General features: G+C 38.1%; 4 protein-coding genes across 6 annotated transcripts; 1 reads left to right on the top strand and 3 right to left on the bottom strand.

The window, feature by feature from the left end:
* Positions 1–1,283: 1,283 nt before the first annotated feature.
* LOC135622075 (2-hydroxyisoflavanone dehydratase-like) lies at positions 1,284–2,244 on the bottom strand. Its single transcript, XM_065123712.1, has one exon. It carries the CDS (start codon positions 2,242–2,244, stop codon positions 1,288–1,290), a length of 957 nt encoding a protein of 318 aa, XP_064979784.1. The 3' UTR covers positions 1,284–1,287.
* Positions 2,245–4,404: 2,160 nt separating this feature from the next.
* LOC135623245 (2-hydroxyisoflavanone dehydratase-like) lies at positions 4,405–5,392 on the bottom strand. The gene has a single exon (XM_065125994.1). It carries the CDS (start codon positions 5,384–5,386, stop codon positions 4,430–4,432), a length of 957 nt encoding a protein of 318 aa, XP_064982066.1. The 5' UTR covers positions 5,387–5,392; the 3' UTR covers positions 4,405–4,429.
* A 947-nt stretch (positions 5,393–6,339) lies between these two features.
* LOC103998834 (putative HVA22-like protein g) lies at positions 6,340–9,645 on the bottom strand. Of its 2 annotated transcripts, XM_009420430.3 has the most exons (7): positions 9,173–9,645; positions 8,700–8,740; positions 8,519–8,617; positions 8,376–8,432; positions 8,201–8,264; positions 7,904–8,116; positions 6,340–6,819 (listed from the first exon to the last, which is right to left on the bottom strand). In XM_009420430.3, the coding sequence occupies exons 2-7, from the start codon at positions 8,729–8,731 to the stop codon at positions 6,472–6,474; spliced, it is 813 nt and encodes a 270-aa protein (XP_009418705.2). In that variant the 5' UTR covers positions 8,732–8,740; positions 9,173–9,645; the 3' UTR covers positions 6,340–6,471. The 2 variants fall into 2 exon arrangements, with proteins under 2 accessions (XP_009418705.2, XP_018673541.2); XM_018817996.2 differs by lacking the exon at positions 8,700–8,740.
* A 2,282-nt stretch (positions 9,646–11,927) lies between these two features.
* Positions 11,928–22,050, top strand: LOC103998833 (uncharacterized). Of its 2 annotated transcripts, none has more exons than XM_009420429.3 (7): positions 11,928–12,275; positions 13,301–13,698; positions 16,439–16,514; positions 17,968–18,059; positions 18,144–18,304; positions 19,544–19,624; positions 21,771–22,050. In XM_009420429.3, the coding sequence occupies exons 1-7, from the start codon at positions 12,110–12,112 to the stop codon at positions 21,817–21,819; spliced, it is 1,023 nt and encodes a 340-aa protein (XP_009418704.2). In that variant the 5' UTR covers positions 11,928–12,109; the 3' UTR covers positions 21,820–22,050. The 2 variants fall into 2 exon arrangements, with proteins under 2 accessions (XP_009418704.2, XP_009418703.2); XM_009420428.3 differs by having other exon boundaries at positions 18,132–18,304.
* Positions 22,051–26,525: the final 4,475 nt, after the last annotated feature.

Raw genomic sequence — 26,525 nt, 5'->3', positions numbered from 1 at the left:
TCCATCAAGAAATTGATGTGTTGACAGACCAAGTCTGAGGCAGCTTATCAGGTCCTCAATTCACATTTGCATGAGAAGACAACCCACTGTCATGTCATGACATGTTTGTACTTATATGTTTGTTCAACAATGCCTGTTTTGTGTCAAAATTGTTTTTGCAACACTTTTAAATCTTTCTCTTACCTTCCTTGAGAATGTTGCAAAAGATTTGTGAAAACATGGTTTTGGATGTCATACTTGGTGTTCCAAACTTTATTGAAAAGCATCATTAGGTCAAAGATGGACATCCTTTCAAGTGAAGAAACCAACGTGGATTATTAGTTGTCATATTCGCCATAAAGATGACAAATAGAGGATCCAAAAAGGGCAAAAAAAAGAAAGAAAATAAATGAAGAGAGAGAATTCACCTTTAGTGTTGCTACCATCCTCCTTCCTCCTAATTGTGCATAACCATGACAATTTTAACTTTACTTGATTCGATGTGTTCTAAATAGATTTAATTTGGCTTAATATAAAATAAAATAAAATTGGCATAAGATCTCACACTAATTCAAATTAAAAATTAAATTTATTAAATTATGAATAGTATATCGACACGACTATTTTAATTCGGTATCATTTTATAATTCACTTTTTTTGTTTTATCAGCTATGGCTCTAAGTATCATTTTAACATGATTATACCAATTCAATCTAAAAATTTAAATTTATTAAATTATATACTAAATATATTATATATATAAAATCTTTCACTCACAAGTGCTTACTTTTTCTTCACTATTTGTTCCATATTCAATCTTCTATTAATATACTCTAAGACGATAGAATTGATTTTTGGATTCAATTAGTGAGTTTTCGGTTGCTTCGTCTGAAACCCAAAGTATATCATATTGTTCAGATTGGTAAAGTAATTTAACAATAAAATTTTTAGTATTAAAATTGCTAAAAATAATGATGTATCGAAAATGGCGTAATTATGTTTATCATATTTGTATATATCAGTTATAATTTTTTGTTGTGAATTATATTTTCTCTTTGACTATTGTATATTGTGTGAATTTCCAATAAAAAAAACTTGGTAATGCCACACAAAAAAGGTTGGTATATGGCATCATACGAATGACTCTTCAAAAAAAGAAGTTGAAATGATTTCCAATTTCCTTAAGATAATAAACATGAAGTAATGGTTCATGCAAGATTGATGACATTATTATCCCTTATTATGGCACATTTATTCCTCTCCCTCTCTCTATTTCTCTCCACAAATCTATGATTCACCCACGGATGGTTAATCCTTCAGGAAGCTAACCAATCTCTTCACCAAGAGAGACACCTCATTGCACTCTGGCTTGAAGAGGAAGAAGACGTGGTCTTCTCCCTGCGTCTCCCACAGCTGTGCTTCCCCTCCCCACCCGCACTTCCTCAGAGCCTCGAAGTACGCCCTCCCCCTGTCCCTCAACGTGTCCTTCTCCGCCACCGCCACCATCACCCGCCTGCAACCCAGCCCCGCCAGACTCGGCGCCACATCCGCCAACGGGTTTAACCTCGGGTCGTCGTTGTCCGCCCCGCCGGTTATCAGCTCCCACATGCTGTCCACGGTGTGCGGCGGGATAACCGGGTGGTCGACGCGCCCAACCTCGCACGGCAGCCGCGTCGTCCCCCAGAAGTAGGGGTGCAGCAGCACCATGCTTTCCACCCTCGCACCGCCAACGCCGAGCCCCTCCGCGGACACGCGCATCGCCACATTGTGCGCGATGTTCGCCCCGGCGCTGTCCCCGGCCAGAAAGAGACGCGTGAAGTCCGTCCGATCCTTGGCCAGCCACGGCTCGGGGCCACCCTCCGCGTGGGACGCTACCCACCGGAGCGCGCACCAGGCGTCCTCGTAGGCCGCCGGGATGAGGTGCTCCGGTGCCAGCCTGTAGTCCACGGACACGGCGATGACGCTGGCTGTGGACACGATGGTGTTGAGGAAGACGTGGTAGATGGAGGAGGAGGCGGAGCCGATGCAGAAGCCTCCGCCGTGGTAGTACACGAAGACGGGGAGCTTCGATGGCGAGTCGACAGCTGGGAGGTAGAGCCGGGCGGTGACGCCGGCGGCGATGGGGACGTCCTTGGAGGCGACGCCGGTGGCGGTGTCGACGGAAGGAGGGAGGTGCACGTCGGCGTCTAAGCGCTCAATGCGGCCGTCCTTGTAGATGCGGATGATGGGGACCAACTCGAGGGCGATCTCGTTGCTTGCTGCCATCGTCGATGTATCCTCTGAGGGAAGAGCGAGAGGGGTTCTGTTTGTGATATATATAGTAAAAGAAAGGATGAGATTCACCATTTTAGGGGAATGTTACAAAATTTATTTATTTTTTATAAATTTATTTTTATTAATAAAATTATTTTTAGAATATTGATTTTGTTATTTTATAATATAATTAGCGATTTCATATTTACCCAAAAACTTAGATTTCAGTATATTCATGTAAAACTAGAAAAGTTGTACATATACAATAATAGCATAACATATCTTAAAACACACAAAAACAACGCATGTTATCTTCAACTCCTCTATTTTCTTCAAATACTTGACGTAATTATTAAATATATATTTTATTTTTTAAAATTAAAAATATTATATGATGTGAAATAGAATACAAAAGAGAAAGCCCGGTGGTGAAGGAAAAAAAGGGAGACAATATTTTTATATTTTAAAATCAAATTAGCTATTAATAATGATTAGACGGAGTTTTTCTTTGTAAACTTGAGTGGCATATATGATGAATATTTATGCTATATTGATTTTGTAGGGTCAAGTATGTTATTTTTAAATTATGAAAGAATAGATACTTAACAATTTTTTTACAAAAAATAGAAAGTGAGAATTGAGATCAACGGTGGTAGAAGGGAAGTAGAGAACGGGAAGAGTATTAAGAGTCTTCGATCAAATCGAGGAAATGAATACTTGAGTACATAGTTCACCTAGTTCCTCAAGGATCATGAGATTCTATTCCAATGGATACCTCCTTATACACCTCAACTCAGTATCCGAAATGAGGAATAGTACATTGTCAGACATGATGCGGTCCATGATAAGTTTCGTTCACTTACTCATCTTATTTTGGGGATACACCCCAGAGATCGTAACTTACTTTCTAAATAGAGTTCTAACTAAATTGATAATATCTACACTATATGAGATATGGAAAGGAAAAAAACTCGATCTTAATGTTGTTAAGATTTGGGGCTGCTCTGCCTACGTTAAAAGACACAACCCCAATAAGTTGGAATCAAGGACGGAGCGATGCAAGTTCGTGGGATACCCCAAGGAAACTTGTGTGTATTATTTTTATTATCTCGAGGACCAAAATGTCTTTGTAGCCAAAAGAACAATGTTCCTCGAGAAGGGACACATTTTTTGCGAAGACAGTGGGAGTATAATAGATTTGAGTGAGGTTAGAGAACCTAGCTCAAGCATCACTCCACAGCCCGAATTTGTTAAGGTACCTAGCACACAAGTTTTGACTTACGTATATTTGGCAGAGTATCCCTTCCTGAGAGATATGTGGAACATATTAGAGGAGAGGATGTTGAAGATATTAATTCTCAGACCTACGAGGAGACTATTATAAGTGTATACTCTAGCAAGTAGCAAAAAGCCATGAATTGTGAGATGAATTTCATGTACTCCAATAAGGTTTGAAACATAGTTGATACACCGGAGGGTATTGTACCCATCGGTTGCAAGTAGATCTTCAAGAGGAAGATCGGAGTAGATGGAAAGGTAAAGATCTATAAAGGAAGGTTAGTAGCTAAGGGGTATCATCAAAGCCAAGGTGTTGACTATGATAAAACATTTTTACCCATAATCATATTAAAATCAAACTGAATTCTATTGGTTATTAATAGGTTGATGTGAAATCCTCATTCGTCAATGGTAACCTACACACTGGTCAGATAAAGTATGCATGTTACTTAATTCCATTTATGAATTTTTTTGAATTTAATTAGTAAGATTTTGGTTACTCTATCTAAAACCCAAACTATATAATATTGGTCAGATTGGTAAAGTAATTTAACAATAAAATTTTCAGTATTAAAATTGCTAAAAATAATAATGTATTGAAAATGGCGTCATTATGTTTATTATATTTGTATATATCAGTTATAATTTTTTGTCGTGAATTATTTCTCTTTGACTATTGTATATTGTGTGAATTTCCAATAAAAAAAGCTTCGTAACACACAAAAAAAGTTGGTATATGGCATTCATATGTATGACTCTTCGAAAAAGAAGTTGAAATGATTTCCAATTTCCTTAAGATAATAAACATGAAGTAATGGTTCATACAAGATTGATGACATTATTATCCCTTATTATGACACATTTATTCCTCTCCCTCTCTCTATTTCTCTCCACAAATCTATGATTCACCCACGGATGGTTAATCCTTCAGGAAGCTAACCAATCTCTTCACCAAGAGAGACACCTCATTGCACCCTGGCTTGAAGAGGAAGAAGACGTGGTCTTCTCCCTGCGTCTCCCACAGCTGCGCTTCCCCTCCCCACCCGCTCTTCCTCAGAGCCTCGAAGTACGCCCTCCCCCTGTCCCTCAGCGTGTCCTTCTCCGCCACCGCCACCATCACCCGCCTGCAACCCAGCCCCGCCAGGCTCGGCGCCCCCTCCGCCAACGGGTTTAACCTCGGGTCGTCGTTGTCTGCCCCGCCGGTTATCAGCTGCCACATCCTGTCCACGGTGTGCGGCGGGATAAAAGGGTGGTCGACGCGCCCCACCTCGGACGGCAGCCGGGCCGTCCCCCAGAAGTAGGGGTGCAGCAGCACCGCGCTTTCCACCCTCGCACCGCCAACGCCGAGCCCCTCCGCGGCCACGCGCATCGCCACATTGTGCGCGATGTTCGCCCCGGCGCTGTCCCCGGCCAGAAAGAGACGCGTGAAGTCCGTCCGATCCTTGGCCAGCCACGGCTCAGGGCCGCCCTCCGCGTGGGACGCCACCCACCGGAGCGCGCACCAGGCGTCCTCGTAGGCCGCCGGGATGAGGTGCTCCGGTGCCAGCCGGTAGTCCACGGACACGGCGATGACGCTGGCCGTGGACACGATGGTGTTGAGGAAGTCGTGGTAGATGGAGGAGAAGGCGGAGCCGATGCAGAAGCATCCGCCGTGGTAGTACACGAAGACGGGGAGCTTCGATGGCGCGGCGACAGCTGGGAGGTAGAGCCGGGCGGTGACGCCGGCGGCGATGGGGACGTCCTTGGAGGCGACGCCGGTGGCGGTGTCGACGGAGGGAGGGAGGTGCACGTCGGCGTTTAAGCGCTCAATTCGGCCGTCCTTGTAGACGCGGATGATGGGGGCCAACTCGAGGGCGATCTCGTTGCTTGCTGCCATCGTTGATGTATCCTCTGAGGGAGAGAGCGAGAGGGGTTATGTTTGTGTATATATATATAGGTGAGAGGAGATGAACGCAATGATAGGAAAAGAAAGGATGGGATTCACCATTTTAGGGGAATGTTACAAAATTTATTTTTATTAATAAAACTATTTTTATAATATTGATTTTGTTATTTTATAATAGAATTAGCGATTTCATATTTACCCCAAAAACGTAGATTTCAGTATATTCATGTAAAATTAGAAAAGTTGTACATATACAATTATAGCATAATATATCTTAAAACACCCAAAAACAACACATGTTATCTTCAACTCCTCTATTTTCTCCAAATACTTGATGTAATTATTAAATATATATTTATTTTTCAAAATTACAAATATTATATGATATGAAAATATTTTTAATTTTGAAAATATTATATGATGGTAAATAGAATACAAAAGAGAAAGCCGGGTGAAGGAAAAAAGAAAACAATATTTTTTTATATTTTAAAATCAAATTAGCTAGTACTAATGATCAAAGAGAGTTTTTCTTTGTCAATTCTAACAAGAGTGACATATACGATGAATATTAATGAATATTTATGATATATTAATTTTGTAGGGTCAAGTATGTTATTTTTAAATTATGAAAGAATAGATATGTACACCACAATAATAAAATCATGTATAAAATATTACTAGCATATTTATATTTTATTGAAAATAGGAGTATTACTAGCACAATAACAAGCAAAATAAAATATTTATATTTTATTAAGCATAAAAAAAACTCACAAACGAGCTAAGTTTAACAGTCACACATACGAGATTCTAAAGACAAATACAACCTCAATGATCACCTAGTACACCTTGACCACTCGTCTGTACAACCGAAAAACCTACTTTATGGCATCATAATCATCACAATTCAATAAGACCACGGAGAACTCTTTTGGTGTTGGCATCACAATCAACGAGTTCTAACTGCTCTATCTCGATTATCATATCCGTTGATGTATGTATGTATTTTACAGATTAAAGTGAACTCTATTTACATATAGGGGAATTCGAAACTACATTAGCAATCAAACAAATCATCAAGCAATGCTTTTTTCTTCACTATTCTCCCAACGGCTAGAGGAGCTGACAGCAGTTCGGTTTCTCAACTTTGTGCGTGCCATCCGTATCACATCTTCAATTACAGTCCCTTGAGATGTCCTATCTGAGTCTTCATTGGCCGGAGAACCGATTATTTTGACCTGCATTTGCTCCTTACTTGCAAGATTGGGCACTGGTGCTTGTGGCTGGGCAGGAGAGACCGCTGGATGAACACCACCGGATGATGTAGGCCTCGACAGCACTGTTGATGTTTGTTGAGAGAGGTCCAACTGTTTTTGTTGAGCAACTGATGATGCAGAGGGTGCTTGCAATTGCTGTTGTATTTGCTGGCATTGCCATATGCAACATAACATTAAAAGGAATATAGGAACTTGTTTTTTTTCTAGGAAAAAAACTTTAAAGATCATACAAGACAGTCATTCCAGTTAAGAGGAGCAAACCTTCTAGAGATCATTAAAGTGCAATGACCTACGCTGAAGTCAATTAGGTTGTTGTTACACAGACTTCTGGAATCCAAAGGTTATGACAAAAAGGTTAGGAACTCAGTTTCAGAAAAGCTACACTCTAAAACCACCAATATTTCAGTCAGGAGCCATGTAATCCTGCCAATCTGGACTCCTGAATTAGAAAATACATTCTAAAAACTCCTGAAGACAATGATTTGATGATAAATACCAATTCTTATTCATCAGTGATCAGATGACTCAATGAAGCAAACCATTTGACAGTGTCCAAAAATGAGGTTAAACTGAATGCAACTGCTCCGTTAGCTCATCAAGTAGGGATATCAGACTGTTCTTAATGTTATTCCAGATTTCGGTGCTTGATTCAAGCAATTATGAAATATGAACACCATTTGATTTTGACACCATCTGATGCAAGCAAAGGAAACATGAAAGGAAGTCAAGTTAAAACTTAAACACAGAAGAGAGAAGCAGGTAACCTTGGCATTTGTGGCATTTTAAGGCATACCAACCTTTCTCACTATAGACAATCTTTTCATGCTTATGCAACCAACTTATGATCACAAGTTCAATAGGCTAGGAATAAGATATATCAACAGAAATGGCAAGCAAATGATCAACATATTGTAAATCTGACACAACCAGTAACAATTGCAAGCCTAAACCATCAACCAAAATGTGAAGCAAAATTTTGATGGCCAGAGTAATACAACTTTCAGATCCATGGGAAGCATAGGGTTAAGCTTCACATATGGGTATTTATTAGAAACTTACAGTGCTATCACTAAAATCAAAGGCAATGGGATAAGTCCAAGTCCTGATTACACCAAATGGTAGTCACTAAAAAAAAGGCTCAGAAAATACAGTGTCAAAACTACTCATAAACCAAAAATGTTTCAGAAAGAAATTATGATAACCAATAAAGATCATATTGAACAAACAATACCTGAACACCCTGTTCTCTTGGTGCCTGTGACTGTGAAGCAACATACTGTAAAAATTCAAAGAACCTTGTCTGGCCATAGCTAGCTGCCTTCTGCCAAAACCGTACCATCACATCCCCAACCCTTTTTCTCAACTCAAGCAAATTACGATCAATCTCGGTTTCATACTTTGCAATATATGGTCGAAAGAAATTTTCATAGACATATGTTGTTCCCTGCAACAATTCAAATCGCTAGGGATACAAGAAAATGATGATGAAATTTATCAGCTAATAGAAATTTGGGGAGAAACACGACACCTTTGTTCTGGCATACCACAGATATATGTAGAACGCTAATTTTGCTTCACTGTACAATGGCAACCTTCACAAAACATATATAGGAGAGCAATTAGAGCAGGAAAAGAAGAATCCATTAAACTTCTGCAGAACCAATTATTGTGTGTCATCAGCAAAAATATATATTGTTCTTTACCATGAAATAAAGGTATCCCCAACCCTCTCAAGAACTGTTAGTGATGCAACTAAAATCCTGCAAAAGGGAATCAAGAAGCAAGTGATGATCTTTTGTGCAACATATTGCATCAAAGCCATTCAATGAAGAAGCACAGGACCGACCAATACTGACACCAGAATCGCAGCTGCTCAATCTCTGGCTTGTTCAGTTCCACGGTTTTGTAGCACTCGTAAGCCGGGTAAACATAGCCGAAGACCATTCTGCAATAACAATGCAGCAAACCAAGACTTACCTTCTAGTTTGCCACAATCAAACAAGCAACCTCGGGGCAGAATTGCTTACAACAACGCTCTACTGAGAAGCGATCCGATCATTTTGGCTGTCTACCATGTAAAAGAATGAACCAATGTGTGATACGTATGCAACAGAAGAAAACATTCATCAACAGAAGGCATATACCAAGATCAAAAGGAAATTAATTGAAAACCTCATCGAATAAGCTAATTCAATTAAAATCCTCCACAAATAGAACAACTAATGCAAGGAACAAAAAAAGTGCCAATGTTGCCATGTACTCCGGAGAGGGAGGAAAAATTGGTATCATTTAAGACATAAATCAAACAAGAAGCAGATTTCAAAACTAACATCATTGCAAATAATAACAGCGCAGGACCGAAATCCCTAGAAATCCAACTCAAAACTCAAGCACCGCAAAGCAGATTTCAAAAGAACCGTTGCAGCCCATCCAAGAACGATCCCATTAACCTCAAAAACAACAATACGAGAGAAAAGAGGGTGATAAAACAAAGGAATACCGGAAACAAGTGCGTTTTTATTAGAAGGAGACAACGAAGTAGAACAAGACGCTGCCTTTACTCCTCCCGAGCGAGAATGAAGAAGAGGCGGAGGAGGCGAGCAAGAGAAAGATGGCGAGAGAAGGATTTCGACCGCAGGGTGTCAAACGATTTATAGAGGTCGCATGCAGTTAGGCCGAGAACCGGCGCGCCCGCTCGCCACGGCCCCTCAGAGATTGCCGTCCATGAGAACAAAAATGGACAGAAACAGAGATCGAATTAAAGAAAGGAGAGAGATTGCGACGAAGAGAAGCACACGAAGGCGGAGCGTGAAAGAGAAAGAATCCTGATTTCCCCACCCTCTCTCCTTCGTCGTCTTCGCCACGGGAAGGGAAAGAATTAGTAGTCGCGACTCGTGCACTGCATCAACCGACTTCCTTCTGTGGTTCGTTGTTCCGGTGTTCCGCCGCCTCGTACACGCACGTAAACGGCACGACCTTTTTGGAGCAGAAAAGTTCGTGCCGGAACAGATGGAGAAATGGACGGTCAGAGATGTGGGTAGAGAGCCGATCATGATCAACGAACGCGCTCGGCGTGGCTTCCGCGGTGCGAATGGGTCCCGCTCCAGTTTGAAATCCTGACCGTCGATTGTGATGTTTCCTTGCTTCACTAAATTATCTTTATTTAGCCTAAACAAATTATCTATCTCAACATGGATATATACTCTCCCAAGCAGGAAAATTTCACTCCATATGTATTATATTAAGATCATGCTACGAAACTATAAAAACCATGTAATCCACAAAAGAGAGTGTGTGTCTTCATAGGCTTCCCAAGCATATTTTAGATGCTGTCTCCACTTTCCAATCCTTCAAGCTATCAACTTTAGAATGGTTAAAGTAGATGTGAAGAAAGGATGCTGTTCCTATACTCCATTTTGTGCATCACCTTTAATGATGGATGCACCCCAAGTGGTGGATTATATGAGCATACAGATTGGAACTGAATCATGTGTTTATCCACTCCTTTTCCTTTCTAGGGTTAGGGTTTTATGCTGCAGGTGCATTTCTTGGACACCAAGATAGAGGAAGAATATCTTCCTCATCTCTCTTTTTTCATTATTGCTAGGGGTACTAAAAAGTGTAAAGAACATAGCTTGGTCTCCCTCCAAAGCATGTTCAAGAAAAGTGGGTGCTAATAAGAAAGTGGCAATCTTTTTTTCTCATTCAACAGGCAGCAACAAAGAAGTAATGAGGATAAATTGTAGAAAGAACAAAGAACAAAGAAAGAAGAAGAAGAAGAAGAAGAAAGGTATGCTTCTCTCCTACTTTCTTCTTTTCAATGATAATACTTTTATTTTTATTTTTCACTGTGAGATGTTTTCGACTAGCATCGATTGATCGATATACGTATGTCCATATTGTAGTAATCTCATAGTAATTTTTTTATACACCTCAATTGCAAGTCTTCTGCTTTCATTAATCTTATGCTGAGTTCATGTTGCTCAAGCTTCACTTGATGACCTCCCTTGAGAACCAAATCTTCAAATCTATGTGGCATTCAAATATGCAAGAAAAATTTACTTGCCAACATGATTAGTGTCACTAAATCTACCATAATTTGTATGAATGCATCAATGATCAAGGCATGACTCGCAAGACCTCTCTCAAAACTATAGGAAACAATCACATGTAACTTATATGAAACATTGATTGTTCGAACTATTGATCAAGTTAGAATACATATATTATATGTGCAATTTTAAGCTTCTCTATTGAATGATCATCGAGATCTTATATTGTAACCAAAAGCAACTCATCCGGTTCAGACGAAAAAAACCCAACCGGTTTGGTCCACTAATCATTGTGAAAAGACCAAAACAACCTAAAAGGTTGTACAACATAAATGTTAATATATCTTAAATATTAAATCATGTGTAATTCACATGGTGAGTGTCTTTATTTGCATTTTTTGACATTAATCTCTATATAGTGATTAAATAAAAAATTTATCTATTAATCTATTTTTTTTCAAAAATAATTATTAAACAAAAATTGAATTATTTATCCATTCGTTTGATTTTATATAAGGTTTTCTTCATTTATTTTTTATTTCATTTAATTCTATATAATTCTTTTTTTCATTTGTGCATTGATCTCTGTCTCAAATCTAATGTTTTCTTTACATCATAGTTATAAATATAAATTTTTTATCTATTAATTTTTATTTCAAGCATATTTATAAAAATAAAAATTCGGATTCTAAACCGATTTAGTACGATTCAAGCTTTATTTGATGTATGAATTCTCAAGAGTATTAAAGCTTTTTTCTTATAATAAAAAATATATTATATCGATTATTCTCTTATTCTTTCGATATGTCTACTTTGTTCTTATCATCCTCATTCACTATACTATAAATTTATTTATAATTATTAATATATTTTATCATATCATATAATATATATATATATATATATATTTAAAATTAAACCTCTTAATTCGATCATCGGTTCAACCAATGATCAAAGGACATAAGAATTGATTGGGTCCATATTCGATTTGGTTCTCATAACTATAATCCCAGCAGCCGAGTAAGTCGAGTTCATAAAGATTTATGATGCACTCGAGTCCCTTTTCCTATGTTCTTTTGTTGGGTTGAGAGTTCAAACACTATTACCGTTACGAATTATATATCGTTAGTGCGCTTTGTAAGTAAAAAGGAAAAAAAAGAAGAAGAAAAAAATCCTATATATCGTTAAATTCTTGAGAAATTGTAATCACAGATGAGGTCAGATTTAATTGGCGACGCAGCTTTCTTCTGAGCTCTGACCCCAACCTACCGCTAGTCTCCACCAGTCTTCCTTCTCGCTCGGGCTCTCTCAGTCGTGAGTCGTCGCTATCGCCGCCGCTTCCCGCGCGGAGGAGCGGTCTGAGGGGAGTAAGGGCGGCGGGCGCGATGGCGGAGGGGAAGGAAGGCGACTGGGAGTGTAGCGGCTGCCGGAACCGCAACTATGCATTCCGCTGCTTCTGTAACCGCTGCAAGCAGCCCCGCATCCTCGTCGACACCATGTCCCCTGCCGACGCCAAGTGGCTTCCCCGCGTCGGCGACTGGATCTGCACCGGTAATCCCCTCTTCACCTACCCCTCTCTCTCTCTCTCTCTCTCTCTCTCTCTCTCTCTCTCTCTGCTTGGGTTTAAGCCATGTGCCCCTTTTGGTGGTGGATTTTTGGGAGTTAACTTTGGTCACGGTTTGCGTACGCTATAACCTAGGACTCCCCTCCCCATCACTTCCGAGTTCCGAGGAATCTTGTCAAAGAAATTTATCTAGAGCAAAACAGGAGAAAAAGGAAATTAAGAAAGAGTGGTAACATGGTTCATTCTGAGAGAAGTTGACCTCTGTAAAACAAATCTCAGATGATAGTTGATTCGCACCAAACGTTTCATGTGCATGATCCAGTGAGCAGTAAGTAACCAACATCGCTGCCAATATAGATAGTAAGAAACTGGACAGCCTGTTCCGACCAAAAATATTCACATTTCGTGACGCTCTTTAGTATTATGACTACGTAGATGTTATCAAGCCTATATAGATAGTATGTGCACATCAACAGCATGGTGGTTCGGTTTTTTAAGAAAATTTGCTTTTGAAGTAGAATGCACATTTGTCTTGAAGACAAGGAAATGCTATCTTTTAGTTATTATTTGTTGACTTATTAGTTTGATTTTTGTCTTAATGCACAATGCTATTGATGGACATCATTTTTGTTAATTAAAAATGCAAATTATAAAACTCTTATTATTATTAGTCAAGTGATTGTGGAAATGATTTGTTCATTGGACTCAGAAGTTAGTTTCTTCATTGAAAGGACGTGATTCATGATGCTACTGATTGCATACTAAACATAATTTGTACTTGGTGTATTGGAATGTTGTCAGATTCAACTTAAGTTACTCATCTCAGAAAACTATCTTCCGTCAGAAAAACTTGCTTGGATATATAGTATCAAAATACCTGTTCTATGTCAAATTTCCAATCGAATTAAGTTTCCTTGTATTCGTGATCTGATATGGCTGGTTGATAGTGTTCTGCTGGCTGTCCTGTTTTTGCTGGACCTGTGTTTGTTTTGCATGCCAAATGGATCAATAGGTTGCAGTAACAACAATTATGCATCCAGAGAAGAGTGCAAAAAGTGTGGCCAAACAAAGGATGAAGCAGCAATGCCAGCTCTTGCAATGCCTGGTTCGTCGCTGTTGACTAATGCACATTACACTGGAATGCTACAAGGACTTTATGGGTCACAGATGAATTCAGCATTAAGTGGCAATCCTGCTATTCAGTCGCTTCTACCCAGTTCAAGTTGGTCATCTTGGGAGAATAATAAATTTGGGATGCAGTCTGCTCTCAATTACTCCTTCACTCAAAATAGTAGAGGTCAATATTTGTTTTCAGGCAACCCAAGTGAGCTTCTTCCAGCACCAAAAGACTGGCGCTATGGTGACTGGATATGTAATTGTGGTTTTCATAACTACTCATCCCGCACTGAGGTAGGTCCATATGCTTGTTTTGTCGAAAAGAAATGCTTCATTTTATTTTAAAGGTCTCATTATTAGGAACATCACTACTTTTATCTTATATAGCTGTTATAACATTTTAACCTATTAACTTCTATTTTGTCCCAGCTTTTGTAGTTTAGGTAATATTTCGTTATTGTGAAGATTATGAAATATTTTTTCTTAGTGATTACAAATCATATAGTTGTTCATAGAAGGAACTGGTAAAACTTCTCTTCAGATATCTGTTCTCCAATGTTTGTTGGTGCTAATAGGTTAAATATTTTATCACACGCGTGGCTTATGGTATCTTTTTATCTAAGTTAATCATGTACACATGATCTATTAACTTGCCTGAATTTGTTTCCATGACATGGTTTCGTAGTTCCATTGAACCAATCTGATTTGGATGGTTAGAGTACTGCAATGATTATTTCTTGGTGTGCTCTTGGAATTGCAATAGACTTAGTTGACAAATGACAGCTGATCTTGATTCAATCTGCTGATATACTGAGATCTGGCATAGTCCTACCCACTGATTCAGATTGATAGAGAGGTGAGGAAGGAGAAGGGTAGAACAGGTAGAAGAAGAGGAGAAGATGATAGGAAAAAGAGAAGAAGACATAGGGGATTAGGAGTGGGAAGAGGAGGAAGACAAAAAAATGTTAACCCTAGCTCATGATGCTGGTAGCTCGCGTTTGAGAAGGAGAGGCTATGAAACATGCAGACTTTGAATTCCTTGTTGTATCAATGTTGAATATTTACTGGAAATGGTACATGAAGGATATTCCTTTATGATGAAATATTCTTTTATGATGAATAGGCAGAGAATGCTAGTAGTTCAATTGCTTTCTACAAAAACCTAAATATTCTCACACTATAAGAAGTTTTTCAAGCTTTGTTCGATTCAATATTATATATCTGAAATATATGATGTTACATATTGGCATATCTGCACTATTGGGTACTGGTGTGCCATATTTGTATCCGTTCAACAGAGTAGGAAAGAGGGTGAAGGGCAATGAGGCTAATTAGTGGCTAGTGCAGTATATGCAAAAGTTCTTTGTTAATAAAGAATCATCTTCAGATGTACTTTTAAATTTTAATTGGTCAACTTTTCACATCTCAGCCATAAACTGTATGTGTCTCAACTATCATCTATGTGCTGTAACCTCCTACTTTAATTTTGAATGGTCTTTTAAGATTTGGTTTCATATATTAATTGTAGAAGATCCTAACCATATACTTTTCTGATGGATGGAAATGACCTCTGCAGTCCTTCCTCTACATTGATAGAGGAAGTTCATTAGTCTAATTTTTTTTAAAGAGGACAGTAGGTCGAAAGCTTAAAATGAAAGCAAACTTAACAAAACAAAATACATATTAAACAGTATACATCACTATATTGAAAAACTATACCTTGAAACTCAAGATCGCGTCTCACTACATAAACTTTTAAATGTATCGTTTTCATCATATTTTCCAAAATGATCTCCTTTTTATGATTATCTATATATGAATGGTTGGTTCTCAATTGAATCCTTCATGAATGAATAACAATTTTTTCACACTATGTATGAGTGGTGTGAGAACATATCTTTTTCCAACAATATGATCTCATCATCTATGTGTCAGACATGCAAAGGGTATGAGACCTTCAGACCTGGAAGTACTCTTTTAGGTAGAGCTTGGTCATTATCTTATATTTCCTCTTTCTTTTCCTTTCTCTGTTCTCACAAAAAAAAAAAACTTATCTTCATGAATTTATCCTATATCATATTGGCATTAGAGCTCGTCCAACTCCAGTGTGGATCTCTTGGATTGACTTTCATTGTTGATGTTGACAGACCCTTGCTTCCTCCCAACTTTTGTTAAGATAATCTTGAAACTCTTACGTCTGTGGTCTAGTTCCTAAATAGTTCTTATATTACTGTTGCCAAGCATTCACCTGCTTTTTTATCTATCACATAGTATCAGATATTTCTTTGTTGTCTTGAATTATGTATATTTCACTAGAACATTCTGTAGAAGATGCAAAACTGAATAAAAGGATATCTACTTTCCTTGAAGTTCACTAAACTCATCAAGTTAATAGATTATTTTAGATATTAGGTAAAGATTACTAAGTTATTGGTATTGCTCTCCTATTACAAAGGCAAAGACCTGTGGTTGGCATATATACACTTCCAAGCTCATTGAGCACCATTTCTCCTTTGCATGAGAGAGATTTTATTTAATAACAAATACTGATGCACATATGTCATCATGAATAGTTCTTATGGAACTGCAACCATCTGAACTGCTAATATATACTGATCAAGTTTTTTTTTTCTTTAAGTGCTCACAAGCTGTCGTTGTTGGATATTTTTCCATGGTGCTTAAACAATAGAGGTTAAAGTTGACAATTCTCAGCTTATACTGTGCAGCTTATATTTCAACTAGGTTCCACTTTCTGCAGGAGGTTTCTTGAAGTTAAAATTTTTATTGGTTGAATTATCAGAGTTTCAAGGAAATTTCTGACATGATGCATTATTTTTTGGTATTCTCCTGAATCAAGTTGCAGTAGACTTGCTTATTAGTACAGCTTGAATGCTTTTTTCTGATTTGCACCAAAGTACCAACTTTGTGTTTAGATTATCACAATATTTTGCTGCATATGATACATAGAAACTGCATCTTTTAAAGTTTGCTCACTTGAAAATTATGTAACTCATTTATTTTCTATTCTGTGCAGTGTAAAAAGTGCAATGCACCGTTATCATCTAGTGCTCCTTCAATAGCAACTTCAATTGTTTCGGATATGTTTTCAAGTATGCACATTGGCCTTTGTTATTCTTTTGATCAACTGGAGTGCAGAATCATATAAAAATCTGATCACCTTTACCTTAAATTCTTGTTGTTCTTTTGATCAACTCTCCATGCTGCTTTCATGTTCTTTAGTAGGACCCCCTTTACATTAAGACTAGGAAACCAAGGGAGAGGCATGCTCAGACAAGCATGCAGAATCTTCTGTTGCATGTGCAATAGTGACATAGTTACTGTTTGCTGCAAATTTTTATCAAATAGTTGCTAACATAACACCATTAATATTACTGAAAAATTTTCTGTGCTAGGACTATAGAAGCCATTTTCATAGTTTAGTAATTGTCAGCATTAGATTTAAAAAGGATGTTGATTCCCTTTAAAATAAAATAGACCATCGTAGTGATTGAAAGAGGCGCTCAGGCGCTCGGGCGAGGCGAGGCGAGGCCCGAGCGCCTCGCTAATGTCCCAGGCGACGCGCTTCAAACAGGCGCCGCCTGGGCGCTCGCCCGAGCCCAGGCGCTGGGCGCTTTGGGCGAGCGCCTGGGTAAACCAAGTGACCGAACTAGGATTTTAGGTCTGGTTCGGTCCTGGTTCGGTTGTTAGTTGGTTCAATCGAACCAACTAAACCGATATAACCCTTACAACCCTAACCCGTTGCCGCTGCCGCTCCTGATCTCGCTGCTCGTCGCTCTTGCTCCCGCTGCCGCTGCTCGTCGCTGTCACTGCTCGCGCCTCTCGCGAGCCCTCCAGCTGCTCGCGCCACCCGCGAGCCTTCCCGCTACTCGCGACTCCCGCGAGCCCTCCCGCTGCTCGCGCCTCCCGCTCCCTTTCCCTTTCCCGCTGCCACCGCCGCTGCTGCCGCTCGCCGCTGCTTCCTCGTTTCTCCGTCAGGCTCAGTATACAGTATACTCTTAATATTAAGTTTATTTGAATTTTGAAATGATTAATTTTCAATACTGTTAATAGATTAATAATATATTATTTTGATTTTAATGTTGTTAATTTTTAGTTTGATGTAAAATTTTATTGTTTTGAATTTTAAAACTTTTTGTTAATGTGACATTGTGATTTTGTATCTTAGATTTTCTTAATTTAATAGCATATTTTTATTTAAATTTTTAAATAATTATATTTATTAATTATATTATATATTTTTATATTTTAGCGCCTCGCTTCGTTCGGGTGAGCGCCTAGCGCCTCGAGCGTTTTTGGACCTTGGCGCCAAAACTAGCGCTTTTTAAATCACTGGACCATCGTCAAGTTTCTAGGATGGAAAGCATCAACCAACAGAGTTTTAACTGCTATTCACTGAGCTTTCTATGGACTCTTTTTCTTGTAAGGCATTATAATTTTTAGGACACATATTCATGCCCGTCCAATGATATGGCTTTACCCGCGGAGTTTATTGTGTTGAATTAATTACCTTTGCTGAACTAATGACAATCCAGTTATATACAGCTTTGGGCACAAAATGTTTGGCATCAGAAGAGTTTTCTTTTGGCTGGGATGACAAAAGGCTTAATTCAGGAGTTGTAAATAACAACCTTTTGGTAAGCATAACTTATACTGATGCTTTTATTTCTTTAACGCAATATAATGATTTCTTTTATGCAATTTGCAAGACAAATGGACAGGGGAACTCATACTTGGGTTTTGAGCAACAAGCAAGTTACAATTATGATCAAGTAGCTGGAGATTATTCTAAATATTTCAGTGCAGATGTTACAATTGGGTCCAAGCAAGTGAATGTTCATTCTTTGCAACAAAGAACAATGCCCACTCTCATTGGAAAAGGGTGATACTAAATTCTTATTATAATATGTGCATGTTTCTTCACTTTAGGCCATTGTGATGTTCTTCTTAATCATAAGAAGACATATTTCTTATGCACCTAATTGATAAAAAGAAGGGTAAACCCAGTGCATGAGGCTTAGGGTCTGAGGAGGTTAATATATGCAACCATGGCTATTTCTGAGACTTGAATCCTAGTCCCAGGTCACAAAGGAGCAACCTGCTCACCCTCCATGGACCTAATTGATAACATATACAATTTAACTGATATTGCTGTCCTCTACACTATCTGTTTGTCACAGCTTGCACTGAGCAAAGCAACAAGATCCTAAAGCGGATCTCTGAATACATTTTCACTTATTTAAGAAAAAAATTCTGAACTACTTGAAATTCTGGTTCATACAGTACATATTATGGTTTTCGAGAAGTTATTTTTCTGAGCAAAAATCTTATCTTTGTTTAGAATTAGATGGTCTAGATGATCAATCTGTGCAACATAACCACATTATTCATTGTTTTACAAATTCTCATATGCATTGCTGTAAATTATATATTGCTACCAAATGTTTTTTTTTTGTCATAAACTTTTGATTTAGGTCCTATTTTGGAAGTATGCTGGGTATTCTTAAACACTTCATGATGTATGCAAGATGACATTATATATTGACCTTCTGCATACCTTGTATTGGTGGGTCTTGTGCACTGGGCTTGCCGTTTATGAGTCCAACTTGCAAATCTTATATGTCACTTTATATGATCCAAATTCATCAATTTACATCAATTTGCAGCTTAAATCATGTTAGATTGTAATACTGCATACATTAGTACATGTCCAACTTGAGCATTTATATTTGTGTTTAACTTTATTCTTTTGAACAATGCAATGATATCAAGGTAGGCCTTTAGAGAAAATTGCGGATGGCTATCTTATTTTAACAATGTGAGACAAGATATAAAGCACTATTACTTGATTATCTTGACATACAATAATGTGAACATTTTCTTTTGATGGTTGACTATTTTATTCTGTTGCTTCTAAAAATTTTCATCAGTATGTTCAATGGAAATATGTACATGGTCATTTGACCAATATGCTTGCAGGGGGTAACATTGCCTACATTGACCTTTTCGTACCCCACATTGACAAGAGCATGGTGCATTAGGCTGCTCTTTTATCATGAACATGGTCAATGTAATCTACATAATGAGCTGTTACTTAATTCTTATTTTTCCGTCTTGTTAGGGCAAAACATTGGCGTGATGGGGATTGGATGTGCAATAACTGCAACAACCATAATTTTGCATCTCGTTCTATTTGCAACAGGTAATTCATCAGTCAAGAATGGTTTAAAAGGTTACAAAATGTACTGCTGTAATTTTGAAACACTATTTTACTCTTGGTTAACTACTTTAAGAAAATGAAGTGGTGAACTGTATGGGATTCTTTTTTGATTGGCGAATCCTTAATTAACTGGTCTAATTCACAAAACGCCTTTCAATTTTAATATAGTTATGATATTAGTTCTTTGCTTTTCTTGGTATTCTATTGAGTCTTAACCGTTTTGTTCTTTTGGGAGGCATTTTCATGCATGCTCCTCTAAAGTCTAAACATCCAAATCTTGTGAATATCCTTTTGTAATTCCGAAGGTATCATATATACTATTTAACGTTATATTGACAAACATGCCCCCTTCTACTGACTCTTACGATCAATATTTAAGGACAAAAGGAATTTCCTGTGGTTTGATTTGTAAAATAGGAATATGGGTTCAACAAAGGTGATGCGCATCGAGGCTTAGAATATTATTAGAAGTTTGTTGTAAAAGATTTTCTCAGTCTGAGCTGATAGGATATGACCATTCTGTCAAAGTATTCTTTGGTTCCAAGGACGAAAGAAGAGAGAGAGAAGAAAGAATTACTAATTATCAGTTGCAATATAGAAAGATAACAATCTAACAAACATGGCTCTACCTGAGGTCATATTTATGGGGCTACTAGTGCCAAAGATTCCTATATAAAGTGTAATGATATTCTTTGCTAGAATGATCTTCTATTTACATCAATAATATGCTGAAAATAATTTAAAATGCCCCTTCAATTGTTGCCATAGATTCCACTATTTGTGTCTATGATTTCAGAGTGCTCTCCTGAAGTCTGACAATTCTTTTCATCTAAAGTAAACTTTAATCTAATAATCATATCATATCTCTTTTTAGCATAACTAATAATATTGATGAAGATTGCAAAGATCAAAGATGATATTTGACACAAGAAAAGATGATATTTTCTTACTATTATGTTGGCCAGACACTTACAAGTTGTGGTGACAGTAAATCTTTTGCTGCTATATATATATATATATATATATATATATATATATATATATATATATATATATATTGTACAAGATAGAAGAATGTGCGGTTCTGAACGTTCAATTCTAAATCCACCGATAATTACTGTGTAGGCTGCTTCCATTTGAGGATTTCTTTTTGCTGCTCTTCTCCTGTTACTTGTCTGATTCCATCTACCTTTTGCTGGATATCATATTGTTTACTAAGTTGGTTGAGGTTTTAGGTAATCTAGCAGCACTGTGGGATCCTAGGTTTGGTTATCATGTGCAAATAGGCATTTTTCTTGGTCCATATAGCTCTATTGGGTTTCAGAACTTAGGACTATAGACTACTAAACCCTTTCTTTGGTCATTTAGTAGCTAATCTGGTTTGATTTGCAGATAGAAAGGTTCCATGATGCCATTTTTTCAGCTGATATGTTGAAAGGAATTAGTTGATCCTTCGCTTCAATGCAGAATTGTTTCCTTTTTCTTTTCACAAGGTCCTTATATTGGCGTATAGATCGATATTACATTTGTGCATGGGTTGGATATGAAGAAAATAAAATCTGCATATCTTTGGCACAGATGCGAACTTCTATGTTGGATGTGTCTTTTTTTCTCCAGAGTTGCCTCATTTATTTCTCACTCTAACCTGGTAGAGTTTGCCAACTGATGTGTGATGTTGGATTGTTGCTTCTAATCCCAATCATACATGAAGAAGCATGTGACTCACCATGAGTTGATGCTTCAAATCCTAATCATACATGTGGAAGCACATGACTTCAGATACCGAACAATGAACAACAAACATCTACAAAGTCTTCATGCTATTCAGCCGTGACATGGTTAACTTTTTCCACAAGTAACAGTTTCGAAGAGCTGCTTATATGTGAAATTATTGTATTTATGACATGTTGCCAAATTGCTTTAGTTCTTGTTTTATGGAATGACATTGTAATCATATAATGCAACAAATGTCCTGTTGCCACTGCTGCTTTCTTTACTAATGTTTTGCTTTATTGAGTTCCAATGCTCGTTGGCATATACTTGCCATCTGCTTATCTGTGTGCCATCGTTTTCGTTTTCTTTGGTGAAGAAGATTGGCTGGCTGATGTTAAGCACTCGCCTTTTGCAGGTGTAAAACACAGAAAGAAGCTGCAATCCTTCCTGTTAGTGTTGCGTAGCTTCGACGTGTGTTGTAAGGCTTGAGATCATTAGAGGTACTTGAGCTTTTCAGTGTGATTTGGAGCTTATGAGCAAAGTATGCTCCTCCTTTGGTTGCTGGTTTCCTGATTGGTATGAGGACCAGTTTGTGTTAAGAGAAGAGTCTGCTTTGATGAAAGATGAGTCTTTTTGTGCTGATGAAGTGGGATTTGATTGCTGACTAATAAAAGTCTCACTAATATGCTGATTGATGTTTTAGTTCAACAACAAAACATCATCTCGGATAATACCAAGTAATTTGGTGCTGACCTCTAATAATTGCCTCCTAATTGAGGATACTGACACTGACATAAGTTTGTCTCAAAATTTGTACAAATATTTACGGATTGCATAACACACTCTTTGTAGATTTCTTTACAATCTATCCTTTGCTTCCAGTTGTATCGGTCTGCACCGATATACTGCACTTGGTACAGCATTACATTACATATCAAGCTTTAAAAATAATAATAATAATAATAATAGAAACTTCACACCGATATACTGCACTTAGTACAGCATTACATTACATATCAAGCTTTAAAAAAAAAAAAAAAAAACTGCTTGGTATGGGTTCTATGTTGTCTTGTTGTACTACTTGGTATAAATATTTTTATCAGATGTTCGTTTGTAAAGGATCAATCTTACTCAAATCTCTTAGGGTCTCTTAAGGAGTTAGAAAAGAAAAGATATGTTAAAGAAAATATTTAATTCGAAATCTATAAGTAGTTATTTCAGTAAATATTTGATAGATAATGTAAATTATAAATATAGACTCCATAGTCTTTAAATGATCATATAGTAAAAAGTTCAAGGTGGTTTGTCATAGTTAAAAATCTTCATAAGTATTCAAATGATACTATTATAAAATAAGATAGAGACACTATCCTAAAGGCTCATCTAACCATATGTTACTCGGGTGGCTCTTGTTGAAACTTTGCACACCACTCTATAGAACTAAAAAATTCTTAAAATGGTTGCTTGAATGGTTTGTTTCTTGGTAGTTTTGCCTTACACGATAACTACTCATAGCTTAAGTTTATAAACCTAAAATGGCCATAAAAGCTAACCAAAATTAGGCTACTAAATCTAGTACAAACTCTATATATGCTGTGTAGAGTATGAATAAAACTGAAAAATATGAATATACACAAGCATTATATCGAACACACTATTTACATCTATGTCAATGATATACTCCCCCAAGTTCCTTTGACGTCCTTATCGAAGCATTTGCGGACGTTATATTTTCTCGTCTTTGTTAAATTTTTAATCTTCTACTCTAGTTGCAATACGCCTCTTCGCTCCCAATTGTTTTCCGTCACTATTGTTGAGTAGTCAAACTTTAATTCGTCATGCTGTTTGAACTCACCAATGACTCTGACTCTAATGCGCAATCGCCCGAATTATGCTGATCCTTGTTGGTTCCCAGAGATCCTTCAAATGAATAAAAAGACCTTACTTGTTATGCACTAGTCTCTCAAACATCTCACGTCGCTTGAACTGAATGAAAACTTGTTTGAGCTTTAACGAACATTGCCTTGCAAACTTGAAGTTTTTGAGGTCTTTTCTCTTCAAACGATTCCTCTTCTACTCAATTGTCACCTCTAAGTAGGTTCATATTACCTCCGCTTTCGATTGACATTCGGTTGGGAAATGAAACGAACAATCTACTCTCAAATAACATCGATCACCATTAGTAAGGATTTGATAACTATTGTCTTTCATTTTCTTCGAAAGGGTCTTTGAACATTGTATAGAGCTCCTCTGTTTGATAAATAAGAGAACTATGGTACCTGATTTTGCCCATTCTCTTAAGAGTTGAGAAGACAACGGTTACTTAACTTCACCCGCCTCCTCAAGGGTTATACTCCATTTATCGAGTTGGTTTTTAGTCTTTTACCTACTCTTTGCTCACACTTTCGAAGCACCCAGAGTATTTGCACTCGTTGCGATTCGCCTTCTCATTTTCATCAAACTTTTGGAATGCAATAAGTTTTGCTCGAAATGAGCAAAATTTTGCCTCAACTTGGAGTAAGTCTCCAATAGTTTTGGTCACATATAGGATTGTACCGTTTTCTCTATCATTTCTGTCATATACTATTTTGAGTAGAAAAGGTATAACATCACATATTGTGTGCTATGTTCCTTAGTTGAGCACTCCTGCATTGACCTGAAGTCCCCTACTTTTGGCTATTTGATGAGAAGCTCATTGACATCGGTCTTACAAAGTTCCCTGGCCTATGCCTTTTAGTCTTGTCTTGGTACTTGAGTTTACATTTGTATTTTTTACCTCCTCGGCCTCTTTCACAACTAAGCACTCTCTATCGGGAGCAAGGGATCGATGATTCTCCATGGTACCGCTAAGGCGGTACTATGGCACTACTATACCTATGGCCCTATATTATCCATCACCTCGTATCTACATCACTTTCTTCTTGATCAGTAGATCCACCTCTTTGACACTATGACACTCCTTGGAGTCCACCTCTATTCTAACCAACGCTTGGTTTGGGTAGTTGAGTCCCACTGGACTTGTTATCGCTTCCTTGCCCCTTTCGACCGCTTGGTTTAACACTTATGTGTTCTTCGAGCAGTTTCTCTTGGTCGATGAAAAGATAGACTACAACTCACATGTATAGCCTCCGTCATCATGTTGTAAGGCTCATGTTGATTCAGTTCTCCTTTGCTTCCTTGGTAGTAATGTTCACTTACTCAGCTTTGTCTTATGACTTACCAAGCTCCCTTAAGCGAATATGAGCTATGAAGTAGTTCAACTCTTCAGCCGCTATGATCATACATAGCCTACAACTCGCATTCATAGCCTCCGTCATCTGTATGATCAAGTCTCCCAATGGGACTCACTGGTACTTGACTCAGAATTCTCCCTCAATAGTACACAACCCTCATATGCTGTTGATAAAGGCTTACATCCAACCCCCATAGTATATCTACCTCTATGATACTATGGCACTCCTTGGAGTCCACCTTTATTCTATCCAATGCTTGGTTTTGGGTAGTTGAGTCCTACTAGACTTGCTATTGCTTCCTCGCCCCTTTCAACCGCTTGCTTTAACACTTATGTATTCTTCGAGCGGTTCCCATTGGTCGATGAAAAGATAGACTATAACTCACATGCAGCATAACCTTCGTCATCATGTCGTCGGGCTCACGCTGATTCAGTTCTCCTTTGCTTCCTTGGTAGTAATGTTCATTTACTCAGCATTGTCTTCTGACTTACTAAGCTCCCTTAAGCGAATATGAGCTCTAAAGTAGTCCAACTCTTCAGTCGCTCTGATCATACATCTGTATAATCAAGTCTCATAACGAGACTCACTGGTACTTGACTCAGAATTCTCCCTAAATAGTACATAACCCTCATATGCTAATGATAAAGACTTATATCCAATGCAAAATTCGATGCACACATGGAAGACCCACCTCTGCGATAGTATGACATTCACTCCTTAAATCTATAACCCTTCTTATTGTCATGTTATTCATCGAAGTGGAGCTTCTAGTAGCTCCTGATTATACCTCTATATGATTTGGTTTCTCACAAGAATTCTCTCATTTGTATTATATTGCCTCGAACTATTCCACCATGATCTGTTGCACCATGTCGTCTCATTGTGGCATCTCCACTACATTTTGATCTTTGTGGGTCGAACTCGAACTATGATTTCTCAATGTGTAGCCTTTACTAATATATTACATTGCCTCCATCATCTCCGATTGTGTTTGCTCCTTTAGTAATTGACCTTTGTCTACCCGCTCTCGGATCATACCCAGATGAAGCATAGCTTTAGGATAGTCTATCACCTAGCAGTTTCTAAAAGCCAGCGACTTCATTGTAATTGGTGCGTTATTATCTGGATCTTGGGCCTTTGCCCCCTAGCACAATCTCCGCTATGCATCGCTTGCTTCGCGACAACTCGAATGGTAGCACTATGGCATATTCTTTAAGAGTACTTGTCTTTGCATCCTTTGCCTCATGTTAAGATCTTCTGACCCAAACTTCGCCTTCGCAAGTTGAGTCACCTTAGTTTCTCCATAAAATGTTTCATTGAGATAAAGTATATGTGCCTCGAAGCTCCCTTCGATTTTGACACCATACAGGTTGAGTCCACTCTATCAGAATAAGGGACCCATAGAACGACATGATCTCGTTTTTTCCTCTACAAGAGTTCATATCCTTGAACTCTATCCAAGGAAAGCTTTGTGTCTTTACTTCATGTTTCATCTTCTATGTCGACTTCCTTCGTATGGCTTAAGCACTTCACTAAGTTTCACCTAAGTTACTCTGCTCCTCGGTTTGCATTGAGTTGATGGTAGCCCTGACGCCCATCATTCTATAGATCAACTCTCTGTTGATCTCCACATTGACTCTAAGTGTGCCTTCGTTTAGTGTTATCTTGGGTCACTCTCCCACTTGATCTTACAATGTGTCCACCAACACATCACCTGATGCGAGATCATACGATAACTCCTCGTTGCACACTCGATCTATTGAACTTTGTGGAGTTGTTATCTTAAGGTATCCCTCCTTAACATATGCGATCTGTTGCATGTGATTCTCCCTATGGAGAATCGGGACTTATCCCTTCTGGATATTTGTTCTGTTGGAACAGCTTCTTTCTTTGCATCCTTCCCTCTAGAAGTTTCTGAGACCAACATCCCTTTAGAC

The sequence above is a fragment of the Musa acuminata genome, chromosome BXJ2-9, assembly GCF_036884655.1.
Source record: "Musa acuminata AAA Group cultivar baxijiao chromosome BXJ2-9, Cavendish_Baxijiao_AAA, whole genome shotgun sequence".
Classification (NCBI taxonomy): domain Eukaryota; kingdom Viridiplantae; phylum Streptophyta; class Magnoliopsida; order Zingiberales; family Musaceae; genus Musa; species Musa acuminata.
The sequence above is the reverse complement of the archived record's forward strand: the minus strand, read 5'-3'. Positions and strand labels throughout refer to the sequence as shown.